General features: G+C 45.7%; 1 protein-coding gene across 1 annotated transcript; it reads left to right on the top strand.

Moving 5' to 3' along the window:
* The first annotated feature begins 403 nt into the window (after window positions 1-403).
* On the top strand, window positions 404-2,351 carry LOC136537601 (large ribosomal subunit protein uL22-like). Its single transcript, XM_066529537.1, has 7 exons — window positions 404-483; window positions 563-599; window positions 705-745; window positions 1,374-1,604; window positions 1,686-1,788; window positions 1,876-1,943; window positions 2,046-2,351. Exons 1-7 carry the CDS (start codon window positions 481-483, stop codon window positions 2,076-2,078), a joined length of 516 nt encoding a protein of 171 aa, XP_066385634.1. The 5' UTR covers window positions 404-480; the 3' UTR covers window positions 2,079-2,351.
* The last annotated feature ends 11,670 nt before the right edge of the window (window positions 2,352-14,021 follow it).

Raw genomic sequence — 14,021 nt, forward strand, 5'->3', positions numbered from 1 at the left:
CTTAAAATCCGGAACTCATTATAAAAAACATAACGACTTACAGTTTGAAACCAAAACAACTTATAGTTTGATAGAGGTTAGTGTAGTCTTACAATTTGGATTCAAGTTAGTACAAAAGCAAGGTTGGATTGAAGTTAGTATATATAAGCAAGGTTGCATTGCAACTGAGATATCCGTGAAACTGTGTATAAATCACAATAGACTACAAATATATGTTTGTGTTGATCGTCTGTTCAACAGAGGAAATCAAAGATTGAATGTGAGTACTAGACAAGGCTCCATATCCTCTAAGCCTTCCTGGGTTGAATTTATTTTGTGGCCCATGTGAAATCGGCCTGCTAGCTGCCTGGCCGGTATCAGCTAGGGTTCCTCCCTTACCGTATAAAGCCTTCCTACCGCGCCGCCACGCCGTTCTCTTCTCTGGCCATTCCTCGTCTCGCTCGCCGCCGCCGCCTTCGGGTTTGCTCGCCAGCTGCAGCCATGGTTTGTCTCTGTCTGCGCTTCTGGTTTTCTCCTTTTTTGCTATGGTAGTATTCTGATCCATCTTCTCGGTTGTTGACAGGTGAAGTACTCGAGGGAGCCGTCCAACCCCACCAAATGTAAGCATCTTCCACTCTTATACTTTCTTCAATTCGTCTGTCCACCCCTTGTACGAAGGCTATCTTGATACGGAAGCTGATGATCCTTTCTTTTTGTTTTTCCAGCCGCCAAGGCTATGGGTCGGGACCTGCGTGTGCACTTTAAGGTGAGTTATTGAACAAATGAAGATTTGATCTCTGCAAATAAGTACTAGTATGTTCTATTCTGTACTGTAAACTTCTGTTTTTCTGCTTGTGCGTGAAGTTAGACATCTCAAATTTCTAGTTTAGGTGTCCGTTAGGTTGTTTTTGAGCTATTGATCATAGCCACTGGTTTAGCAAATGATAAAGTTAGCAGTATGTATGATGTATCGCTTCTCAAATAGCTTCGATTTGAGTAGATTTGAGGATGCAAATACATTTAGGAACGATTAATCTTTAAATTTTGTATGTGTATCTCTCTCCCCTTGTCACAACTCAATAGTGTTGCATGGGTAATGGCCTTGGTTTTTTAATTAATTAATAGGAAGGGGGAAAAAGCACGCAATTCTATTCCCTAGACAATATTCTTATAAACCTTAGGAGAGTTGCAGTTGATAATATTTGGCGACCATTTGGGCGAACTGTGATCTCTGGTCGTGTGAATCATTGATCAACTAATGAATGGTGATTTCTATACTTTTTGGAGAAACTAATGGGACTGCAGGCATTTTTTGTATCCTATTTCTTTTTGTAACTTGTGGTTTTATCTTACTGAATACATGTTGGTAATATTTTTGCACTCATTTTGTTCAGAACACACGTGAGACAGCTTTTGCCATCAGGAAGCTGCATCTCGCCAAGGCTAAAAGGTATCTTGAGGATGTGATTGCCCACAAGCAAGCCATTCCCTTCCGTAGGTACTGTGGCGGTGTTGGACGGACAGCACAAGCTAAGTCTCGCCACTCCAATGGTCAGGGACGTTGGCCTGCCAAGTCTGCTAGGTTCATTTTGGATCTTCTCAAGAATGCAGAGAGCAATGCTGAGGTATGTTATCTTGCCTCATTGTGTGAGCTTTCCTTGTTGCATACTGCATGATTATTCAATGTATTTTTTTTCCTCCTGTAGGTTAAGGGATTGGATGTCGATACACTTTATGTGTCGCATATTCAGGTGAACCAAGCTCAGAAGCAGCGGCGCCGGACTTACCGTGCTCATGGGCGCATCAACCGTGAGTTCAAATTATATATTGTATTGGTCTTTGTATCACTCGTTTATAGTATTGGAGTGTTCTCATGCCCTTGATTATGTCCCGCAGCGTACATGTCTTCCCCATGCCACATTGAGCTGATGCTTTCAGAGAAGGAAGAGCCAGTGAAGAAAGAGGTATGCTCTTTTAACAGAACTTATTTTTCTAGCGTAACATTTCTTTGTTTGAACTCGCTGAGCGACAAACTGACAATTGATGCCCATATTTATGCTCTGTAGGCTGATACCCAAATTGCACCCAGGAAGGCTTAGAAGATATGAAGCCTTGTCTAGTATCAGTCCGATCGCCTGTATCTCCTTTTTTTCTGTACTGTTGGTGCATACTTCATCTATCCCCAGAGTGGAACATTTCTTTCTGCAGTTGTGACGACATCCCCAGAATGAGAATGTTGCCTCAGTAGTAGATTTACTCAGTTATAATCCTACTAAACTACCTTGGTGCTGGATTTTGTACAATCGTTAATCTCCTTGACTAAGAGAGATCTTTTGGTCAGCACATCATATACATGAGAGTATGACATATAATTTCCATACTGTGCCTACATCATACGGTTAGGTGAATTGCACTTTAGCATCTATGAGGATATCTCATAGGGGGACTGTTTTGAGTTTTGACGATGCAGTTCAAGCATGATTTCAGATGCATTCATGCATGTGTCAACGCCACCGCATCCTTAATCCAGTAGTCCTATCCTTAACAAAGGTGTTGGAAAAGTGTTGTTTGGATTAAGTGTTGTTTGGATTTTGGAATTCCAGGTACCTGAGATGTCGGGTACTATTTCCTTAAGACAAATTTCCGATATCAGCTTTGGTAACCCAAAATTTATGCAAACATGAGTTACCTGACTTTCTGGATGACCCGAATGCTCACCCCGGCTTCTAGCTATTGTTGGATTGACCTAGCATAGCATTGTGAAATTGTGGTGCCTGCTCCGTTAAATTTAGTAGTTTGCCAAAAATCTAAAATTGAGTCATCTAGCTGCTCCAGCCTGGAGAAGCGGAGATGCCAAAGAAGTAAAAAAAGCTTTGGCGTGGCAGGAAGGCCTGATTTTTGCTGTGGGTTGGTCGTTGGTGTAGATAGTGCGCCATTCTTGAGACGGATTGCAGTATAACGGATGCTATCATGACAATGGCAAGGATTTTTTTTAAATAATATTATTTTAATAATAAATTGTAGATCTATAAGCTGTAATAATAAAATTATAGATTTAGGTGTCAATCAGCGAAATAGAAGCCGATGAGAGTCTAATCGGCGTTCCAGGAGCCGATACGAACCTGTCGGCGTTTGGATGGCCGACAGAGGCCTCACATAGTACGGGCATCCGTCCACGTGGGTGTTATCATTGCCGATAGAGTAATCGGTATTCCAGGGGCCGATATCTCCCCAGCCACATACGGCCACGTGACATTAGTGGATGGATGTGTTTTTTCTTTCTTTTTCTATGGTTGGTTATTTATTGGTAGTTAGATAAAAATAGTATATATTTTAGGCACATATTTAATATGTATAGGTATTTAGGTATTCAGAAGATGTAGAATCATAGTTGCTTAGTTAGAAAAAATTAATTTATTTGTTCCATAAATTTGCTATAGGAAATCCTTCAATGGCGGTATTTGCTGATGAATATCACTCAATGTTGTCTTTGCTAAATCTTTAAACCATGAATTTAAATGATTTTAATTTTTAGGTTATCTTAGGTCTAAACAGCTTACTCGAAAACTTAAATATAGAATTACAGAAGAAAATACTCCATCACTTCTAAATAAGTGATTCTCATTTCTCAAGAAGTCAAACATTTTTTAATTATAGATCTGAGTATTGTAATAGATACACATTATAATTTTACAAAAGGGTATGTCACTGTGGGGGGGGTATAACCTCAGGTACCCACGGCAATGAACATGGGCCGCACCGTCAGGGGAGGTCCAACCCATAAGATCAAGGCCTACGGTGCTCAACTCTAGTTGGTATGCACCGTAAGGCAATCAGAAGACAACTTGGCAATGAAGGAAGATCTGTTCGGATATGATAGATATCGTATTCCTTGTAAATACTTATCATATAGCCGAATAGATCTAGACTTAAACTGACCTGTAACCCTACCTTCCAGACTATATAAGGCGGGTGGGGACCCCCCTCGAATGCATCTCATATTCAATACAATCCACCAAAGACACAGGACGTAGGGTATTACATCTATCAGATGGCCTAAACCTGTCTAAATCATTTGTCTCTGCGCTTGTGTTGCCATTCGGCTCCTATCATGCGCACCTCCACCGATTCATCTACTACCTTGGGTATACCCCTCGGTAGACTGCCGACCAGATTTCATCGACAGTGGAGCGCTAGGTAGGGTGTGTGTGTGTGCTAATTCTATGGCGAGCCAGATGGTCCACTTCCTGAGCTCCATGATCCTTCCTGAGCCAAGTCAGACCTTCACGGTCGGCTCTATGACCTGGGTCATCGGCGCCGACGGTGTCAAGGAAATCGTGGAGGCGGTGCAGAATCACCCTGCGCTGATCGTGCCAACATCTACAACGACATATCCGATCTCGGTGCCTCTCCGCTAGGTTAGGTGATCCATCAGCAATGACGATTTGATCACATCCATTGATTGGGTCACAGACCACTTAGCGGAATGTCAGCTCCTCGTGGATTCGGTCTTAGATCAATCTAGAGCGAGCGACGAAGTTCCTGCACTCCAAGGTCACCATGCCACTAATGCCAAGCACCCTGCTCATGCACATCATCCGAGGTGGCAAGATGAAGATTTGGTGATCATAGTAACTCCAGAAGGGCGTACCGTTCAACGCCGACCACTCCCCGCTTCGATGGAGAACATGCCGAGGCCCTATTCTTTTGGGCTGGTGGGTGCGGATCCGATCTGTCAGGACGCCCTGCACCATCTTTTCGCCGACCACACCAAGCGCAGCTACGTCAACGACCTCTACCAGATCGACCTCCCTGAGGCCGACCAACCTACGCCAATGGTAAACATGGTGCAAATCCGGTAGCTTTCGGATGACATGCTCCATACAATCCTAGAGGAATGCCTCGAGCCATACTTTGAGGGCTCTGCTAGCAACTGCCAACCTTTCCCTCTAGGCTTTGGGAGAGAGCTTTTTATGGCTAGCCATGACAACGTTGTTATCGATGGAGAAACTAGTGTCCAGCGCTGTGAGCGCGAAGCCAGGAATGCTTATTGCCAACGACGTCGCAATGAAGAAGCAGAAAACGTTGCCCAAGTTGCCAGAGGTGACTCGCCACCTCTTGCTCGTAATCTCCAACAATAGTTCCTCATGGTGGACAACCAGCAAGTGGAGCAAACGCCAAGTGCCAATCTAGCTGTGGCCACCCATGAGCTGGCTAGACTCCCACCAACACTAGAGGTACTCAAGATTCAAGCGCTGCTCAAAGCAGCTCAGGTCTAGGTCAACGACATCTAGAACCTAGTTTTGTCTTTTTCGACCGCATTGGCTTGCAGTCGAGACCCCCGTGGCTCTCGCCACGAGGGGGAAGCCATTATCATAGCGGCCAGATCGTCCAAGGAGGGTCCAGGGGTAATGTTGCTATCAACCCTAGATCACAAGGACCACAAAATCAACGTGGCTGACCAGCTCATGACGCCAACCAGGAGGTTAATCAACCCTTGCGCGGTGACGCCCATGACCATATCAACGCCAATCTTGATGCCTGCCATCGCATTGAGAACAGTCGTGCCCAGCGGCATCGGGCAGAACTCCAACACCGATAGTAGTATGACAACCAACACGGCAACCCCGTCGGCCTTCGACCACTCCCCACTGTTGAGCCAACGGGACCTCGCCCCTTCACAACAAAGCTATGAGCTGTACAGTGGCCCGTAGGCTTCAAGGTTTTTGGGGTCGATCCCTACGACGGCATGGCTAATCTCGAGCAGTGGATGCAGCTCTATGAGATCGCCGTACGTGCTGCCGGGGGAAACAATGACGTAATGGCAAACTATCTACATGTTATACTCTCCCAATCTGCCAATAATTGTCTTATGGGCTTGGGGGAGGACTCCATCGAATCTTGGGATGATCTTAAGAGAGTTTTTATCAAGAATTACATGGCAACGTGTCAGTAGCCTAGCATGAAGTATGATTTGGAGAAACTCCATCAGACGTCTGGGGAACCTTTGTGAAGCTACATCAGGCATTTCTTGGAAACAAGGAACACTATCCCCAACATCGGGGACAGTGAGGCCATCTCCGCTTTCACCAGAGGACTCCATCACCATCAGGAGCTGTGCTCCAAACTTTACCGCAAGAGGCCCCAGACCATCGGTGAACTCCTCAAGGTTGCAAACTCATACGTAGACTCCGAAGAAGCTGATTGGGAATTCAAGGACGATGTTGCTCTTGCTTCCTGCTCGGATCGTCACCCACATCGTGATGATGATCGCCATGAAGAACGACATTATGAGGATTGCGGCAGGCACTACGACGATTGTGAACACCGTTGTAATGATCAGCTAGAGGGATCAAGGGTTATACAACCACATCGCCGCCAACTAGAAAGCTTCATCAACAACATAGAGCAGCCACACGCTAAGCACAATTTCAATGTTGCCTACAAAAAGCTCCTTGGCGGTCTGTTGAAAGGTCCTTGTGTGGTTTTGGTAATTGAGTGACAACCCTAGGTGGACTAATTATGTTTATGTGAGATACATAGGTGATTAGTCCACAGGTACATGTGTATAAGCAACATATGCCATGAAGGTTGAAATGGCTCTGAGATGTTGCAAAGCTCATTGATGTGATGATGGAGCTCATTGCATATGAGACATGACATTGAGTCATGTGATCAAGGTGGAGAAGATCAAGACAAGACTTGGCTTGATGGACTAGTTGTAAGCGTGAAGGGCAAGTCAGAGGCTTTGGAGCGATGGACCACGTGGCGGTGAAGCTTGAGCAAGACTTGCGACGATGGATGAAGGCAATGGTGAAAAGCAAGTAAAGTCAAGATCGATGAACCAATATGATCACGTGATGATATGAAGTGGATCATATCATTATTGATCGTGTTGGTGCATGTGTTGCATCGATATTGGAGGAGATGGAATGGAATGCGCAAGGCAAAGGTATAACTTAGGGCATTTCATTTCATCAGTCATAGGTGTGTTGAGAAGTTGATGACCGGGTTTATGATAGATGGCCGTACTATTAAGAGGAGCAAACTTCTTTGCATATCTATCATCTAGTGCCACTCAAATGATCTAACTTTGCATCGTCGCTAGGATCGAGTGGCTTGGCAAGTTGAGTGGCTAATCTCTAGAAAAATGTTTGTGAAAATATGCTAACACACATGCACAAAGGTGATACACATTGTATTTAGCACTTGGGAGCAAGGGTTCGAAACTTCACTGACGGAGTGTTCACTGGCGCCCTGTATAGAAAAGACATGGTTTCATAGAGTGCATCGGACGCTGGTCATGCAATGACTAGACGCTAGGGTCCTACATCCAGTCAGTGGCAACAGTGAAGGCATAGGCGTTGGTCTTTGACCGAACGCTGAGTCACTTCGTGACTGGACACTGGGTGGGTGCATCTGGTCCCACTGACGTGACAACACAGAGAAGAGGAGAAGGACCGGATGCTGATGCTATGTCCGATCGTGATCGATCAGACGCATCCGGTTGCGGTTGAGCAGCTCTGGGAGCTTACTAGAAGTGACCAGACAGTGGAGTCCTACGTCTGGTCGTGATCTAACTGACACGTCCGGTCATGGATGGAACCTCTCTAGCCGGTCTTGGCACTGTGCTGCGTCTGGTCATCACTTGACCGTTGAGATCAAGCGACTGAGGTTGAACAGAGGCGACATGTGTCGTGCATCCATTGATCGGATGCTGGCAGGGTGCGTCTGGTCAATTTGACCGGAGCATCCGGTCACCCCGAGCTATGCCCAGTAAAGGGGTACAACAACTCTATTTTTGTGGGGGCTATAAATAGAAGTGGTCAGTCTTTGGGCGTCAGCTTGGTAGAGCTGAGCACACTAGAGCCTTGGTGGCTTATGTGGTAGTCTTGGGAGCCCTCCATCTCACATATGCTTGATAGTGATCATCCGATTGTGTGAGAGAGCGATTCTAGTGTGATTGCATCGTAAGGTTGCATCGAGTGGCACTAGGTGATCAAGTTACAAACTAGTGATGCTTGTTACTCTTGGAGGTTACCACCTCCTAGATGGCTTGGTGGTGGTTTCCGTCGAAACCCGCAAGAAGCTTGTGCGGTGCTCTAGAGAAGAGCTTTGTGAGGGGCATTATGCTCATCCTGCGGGAGCCATAAAGAGCAACTCTAGTTGAGCATGTCATTGAGCTACCCTCACTTCTAGGGTAGGTTCTTGCAATGCCCGACATGCAGGCTTGGCGGGTGATGCCAATTAGCTGCCGAACCACCAAGTGAGCGGTCGACACAACTAGGATGTAGCATGTTGGCAAGCACGTGGACCTCGGGAGAAAATCACCGTGTCAACCTTGTTCTTCCCATTGGTTTGTAATCCCCTTACACAAGCTTGAGGTTACTTTCATATACATTGTGCTTGTGTAGTTGCTCTTATAATTAGTTAGCTTGTGTAGCTCACTAGTTACCTTCTTGCTTGTGTATCATAGAAGTAGCTCCCTTGCGTGGCTAATTTGGTTTGTGTAACCTTGTTAGTCACATTGATTAGTTTGTATAGCTAAGTATTTGTGCTTTATAATTTGGCATTGGTTGTCTTGTTATTGAGAATTGCTAGTAAGCTTAGGAGCTTTATGCTTTTGGTTACTAGAATTGTGTAGGAGCTCCCTGTTGTGCAAAATACTAGTGGCATAGGTCTGTGTGACCTTGCTCTTTGATTTGGATAGGTGTGCTCTAGCTAGCCTGGCACATTAGTTGCTTAATTAGGATCATTGCAAAGTGCTAGAGATCATAGATAGAGGGGTGTAGTCTTGGCTAGACCAAATTATTTTAATTCTGCATTTGTTTTGGTTAGCCAACATGATTAAATTTAGAAATAACTATTCACCCCCCTCTAGTCGCCATCTTGACCTTACATCCGTCCCCAATTCACAAGGACAGCAAGCACACCATGTGGCAATGCTATGGGAAGACCAAAGCTTTCCACGATGAGAAGCAGAAACGGCAGCGGCGCAAGGACGACGAGTCAGATGATGGCAAGGGTGAAAGGTCCTAATGGCTAGAGGGGGGTGAATAGCCTATTAAAATTTCTACAACAATACTTAACAAACCGGTTAGACAATTATGAGGCGAAGCAAGTATTGCACTAGCCTACTAAAATAGCAAGCCACATACCACAATTCTAGTATATATAGTTTCTATCCACACAATAGCTATGACACTACACTAAGTTAGTGTGCTCTCAAAAGCTAACTAAAGAGCCACACTAACCAAACTAACAAGCTCTCACAACTAGCTACACTAAAGAGCTTGACAACTAGTTTACGGTAATGTAATGAGAGTGAGCAAGAAGGTTATATCGCCGTGTCGAAGAAGGAGCCAATCAATCGTAAGAATGAATAACAATGAAGACCAATCACCTCAGAATCAAATGATGAACACAATGATTTTTTATCGAGGTTCACTTGCTTGCCGGCAAGCTACTCCTTATTGTGGCGATTCACTCACTTTGAGGTTCACGAGCTAATTAGCATCACACGCCAAACCCTCAATAGGGTGCCGCACAACCAACACAAGATGAGGATCACACAAGCCACGAGCAATCCACTAGAGTACCTTTTAGCTCTCCGCCAGGGAAAGGTCAAGAACCCCTCACAATCACCACGATCGGAGCCGAAGACAATCACCAACCTTCGCTCGATGATCCTCGCTACTCCAAGCCATCTAGGTGGCGGCAACCACCAAGAGTAACAAGCAAATCCCATAGCGAAACACGAACACCAAGTGCCTCTAGATGCAAACACTCAAGCAATGCACTTGGATTCTCTCCTAATCTCACAAAGATGATGAATCAATGATGGAGATGAGTGGGAGGGCTTTGGCTAAGCTCACAAGGTTGCTATGTCAATGCAAATGGCTAAGAGAGTGAGCTTGAGCTGGCCATGGGGCTTAAATAGAAGCCCCATGAAATAGAGCCATTATACCCCTTCACTGGGCACAACACGGGGTGACCGAACGCTGGACCTCAGTGTCCGGTCACACGATGCGTGCCATGTGTCCCCTCTCTTCAAATGTTGATCGCCTAATCTTAACGGTCAAGTGACGACTGGAAGCAGCAGCTCAAAGTGACCGGACGCTGAACCCCAGCATCCGGTCGTTTCCAGTAAGCATCCAGAGATGGCTTTTCACGACCGAATGCGTCCGGTCATGCTCGACTAGACATACCCAGCGTTCGGTCACTCGGTGACTCCTCTGTCCACTGCCATGTTAGTAGGACCAGACGCACCCTGTTAGTGTCTGGTCACTGAGTGATCCAGTGTCCGGTCAGAGACTGACGTTGCGCGTCCTCTGTTGCCACTAACCGGACATGCAGGTCCAACCGAGACCAGCGTCCGGTCACTTATAGTGACCTCCATCTTTTTTGTCTAGGGCACCGATGCCACCATCAGACTGTTTACACTCTACGGGCGAACACTTCGCCAGTGAAGTTCCTAACCCTTGCTTAAATGTGCCAACCACCAAGTGTATCACCTTATGCACATGTGTTAGCATATTTTCACAAATATTTTCAAGGGTGTTAGCACTCCACTAGATCCTAAATGCATATGCAATGAGTTAGAGCATCTAGTGGCACTTTGATAACCGCATTTCAATACGAGTTTCACCCCTCTTAATAGTACGGCTATCGATCCTAAATGTGATCACACTCACTAAGTGTCTCGATCACCAAAATAAAATAGGTCCTACCATTTATACATTTGCCTTAAGCCTTTTGTTTTTCTCTTTCTTCTTTTCAAGTCCAAGCACTTGATCATCACCTTGGCATCACCATCATCATGTCATGATCTTCATTTGCTTCACCACTTGGAATGTGCTACCTATCTCATGATCACTTGATAAACTAGGTTAGCACTTAGGGTTTCATCAATTCACCAAAACCAAACTAGAGCTTTCAAAGGGGGAGGAGCATCCTAAGGACGCATGACCCGCTTTCCAAGATGCCAACAAGACTGTCACCACAATATTCGAAGGGTACGCTGCCTCCGAGAGCAAACGCTAGTAGAAACTCACCGCTCGGCAGGTCATGTCAATCACCAAGTATGACACAGTCGCTAATCCTAAATATCTAGACTGGTTGGAGTACCCTATCACCTTCAGTAGGGCCAACTAGTGGGCGGATATCCCATACCTAGGGTGTTTCCCACTTGTGCTGGATCCCACCATCTGCAACGTGCGGTTCAAGAAGGTCCTCATCGACGGTGGGAGTGCCCTCAATCTCCTCTTTGCTAGAGCCCTAACTGAGTTAGGCCTCATAAAGGACGATCTCGTCCTGTTGATTCTCCATTCTGGGGGATTGTACCTAGTAGAGTGTCCCAACCTTTGGGGCATATCACCTTGCCAGTCTAGTTTGGCACCGCCGACCACTTCCATACTGAGTACGTGAACTTCTTCGTAGCAGATTTCGACGCCGCCTACCAAGCCATCCTTGGTCGACTAGCTCTCACCAAGTTCATGGCCGTGCCTCATTATGTCTACCTAGTGTTGAAGATCCCGACGGAACAGGGTGTTCTGACCCTACGTGCCAATGTCTCCACCGCCTATGACTACGAAAGAGAAGGACTCACCATCGCTGATGCTATGGATCTCTCTGCCAGAATGGAGGCTTGCCTCACCAACTCCAAGAAGGTCCCAATGGAGGAGCAGGTGATCCTGACTTAGGAGCCACCTCGGTCTATGACTAAGTCCAAAGACACAAAGGAGGTTGAGCTTATGATCGGTGATAGAAACAAGATGGCCCAGATTGGGGCCCACCTCAACCCCAAATAGGAAGACACGCTTATCAGCTTCCTCCATAGAAATGTCAACGTGTTTACATGGAAACTGGCTAACATGCCTAGTGTTCCTTAGGAGCTGATTAAGCACTCCTTAAACGTCTCATTGACCACCAAACCGATCAAGCAAATGCTCTGACGATTCGTGCAAGACAAAAAGGAGGCTATTAGGGTAGAAATAACTCAGCTATTAGCAGCTGACTTTATTAAAGAGGTGTATCACCTAGAGTGGCTCACCAATCCAGTCCTTGTATGAAAAAAGAATAATGAATGGAGAATATGCGTTGATTACACTGATCTCAACAAACACTACCCTAAAGACCCCTTTGACTTATCTCGCATTGATAAGGTCATAGATTGAATAGCCGATTGTGAGCTCTTGTGCTTTCTTGATTGCTATTCTGGTTATCATTATATCTCCTTAAAGGAGGAAGACCAGATCAAAACTTTGTTCATCACACCCTTCGGTGCCTATTGCTACACCACCATGTCCTTTAGGCTAAAAAACACCAGCGCCACCTACCAGAGGGCTATCCAGCGATGCCTCCAAGACCAAATTAGGAAGAATGTCAAGGCCTATGTTGACGATGTGGTAGTTAAGTCTAAGACTATTGACAACCTCATCGCCAACCTCGAAGAAACTTTCCAAAACCTAAAGAAATTTCAATGGAAGCTGAATCCCACTAAGTGCATATTCGGTGTTCCATCTGGTATACTCCTAGGCAACGTCATTAGTCGCCATGGCATAGAAGCAAACCTAGAGAAGATAGAAGCGGTTACCAAGATGAAACCATCGACCTGCGTGAAGGATGTCTAGAAGCTAACAGGATGCATGGTAGCTTTAAGTCATTTCATATCCCGATTAGGCGAAAAGGGTTTACCGTTCTTCAAGCTGCTCAATGCTTAGGCGAAGTTTACTTAGACGCCTGAAGCCAACAAGGCCTTTGCCGTGCTCAAGTAATTCCTCACAACGCCTCCAGTCATGGTGGCACCACAAGCTGGCAAAACTTTATTGATCTACATTGTTGCAACCAACCGTGTCATCAGTACTGCCATCATCATTGAACGAGAAGAAGCTGGGCACGCCTATAAAGTTCAACACCCTATCTACTTCATCAACAAAGTCCTCAATGAGTCTAAGGCTCGGTATCCTCAAGTCCAGAAGCTATTGTACGCTGTCCTTATTACATCTAGGAAGCTCCTCCATTACTTTGAGACATAGCAAGTAGAGTGGTTACTGAGTATCTGCTGGGCAACATCCTCCATAGTAAGGAAGACAATGGCCGCATCATTAAATGGGTGGTAGAGCTCGACATGTACTCCATTGATTTTAGGGGTCGCCAGACAATAAAGTCCAAGTGCTCGCCGATTACATCACCGAATGGACCGACATGCAAGTTCTTGTCTCAGCCAACCGACCCGAGCACTGGGTCATGTACTTCGATGGCTCCCTCAACCTTGATGGTGCTAGGGCAGGTATCTTTTTTATTTCTCCATTAGGGGATCACCTCCGATATGTCCTCCGAATTCATTTTCTAGCCTCCAATAACACCGTTGAGTATGAAGCTTGTCTCCATGGTCTCCGTATTGCCATCGAACTTAGCATTAAATGCCTCTTGGTATACGGTGACTCCGCACTAGTCATTAATTAGGTCAACAAAGATTGGTATTGTACTAGTGACAAGATGGATGCTTACTGCTCAGAAATAAGAAAGTTGGAGGGCAAATTCTATGGTATTGAATACCACCACGTCGTACGAGATCAGAACCAAGCAGCCGACCAGCTATCCAAGCTAGGGTCGACCAGAGCTGAGATCCTGGTCGGTGTCTTTATCTAGGATCTTCAAACTCCATCCATTAAGCAGGAGCAAGCAGTTCACGAATCTTCCCCTATCGAGCAATTGGTCCTAGTAATTCCCCGCGCCGAGCAGTGATTGGTGAGAGCCTTTTATCAAGTACTTGACCACTGTAGATGTACCGGCTGACAATACCGAGATGGAACACCTAATTCACCATAGCAAGCATTTCGTGCTAGTCGATGGCAAGCTAATGCGGAAGAATGCAAAGGAGGAATTGCTTTAGAAGTGCATATCTTAGAAGAAGGAGTGGCATTGCTTCAAGAAATCCACACTGGATCCTACGACAACCACGCAGCCTCTAGAAGTCTGGTCGGCAAAGCTTTCCGAGCAGGTTTCTATTAGCCATCAGCAGTCGTAGACACCGAACC

This window comes from Miscanthus floridulus, chromosome 2 (genome assembly GCF_019320115.1).
Source record: "Miscanthus floridulus cultivar M001 chromosome 2, ASM1932011v1, whole genome shotgun sequence".
NCBI classification, from domain to species: domain Eukaryota; kingdom Viridiplantae; phylum Streptophyta; class Magnoliopsida; order Poales; family Poaceae; genus Miscanthus; species Miscanthus floridulus.

Bases quoted from the DNA above. Each gene is read 5' to 3' on its own strand.
- LOC136537601 (XM_066529537.1), top strand. The intron at 746-1,373 runs GTGAGTTATTGA...CATTTTGTTCAG, and splicing joins ACCTGCGTGTGCACTTTAAG to AACACACGTGAGACAGCTTT. The intron at 1,789-1,875 runs GTGAGTTCAAAT...TATGTCCCGCAG, and splicing joins TGCTCATGGGCGCATCAACC to CGTACATGTCTTCCCCATGC.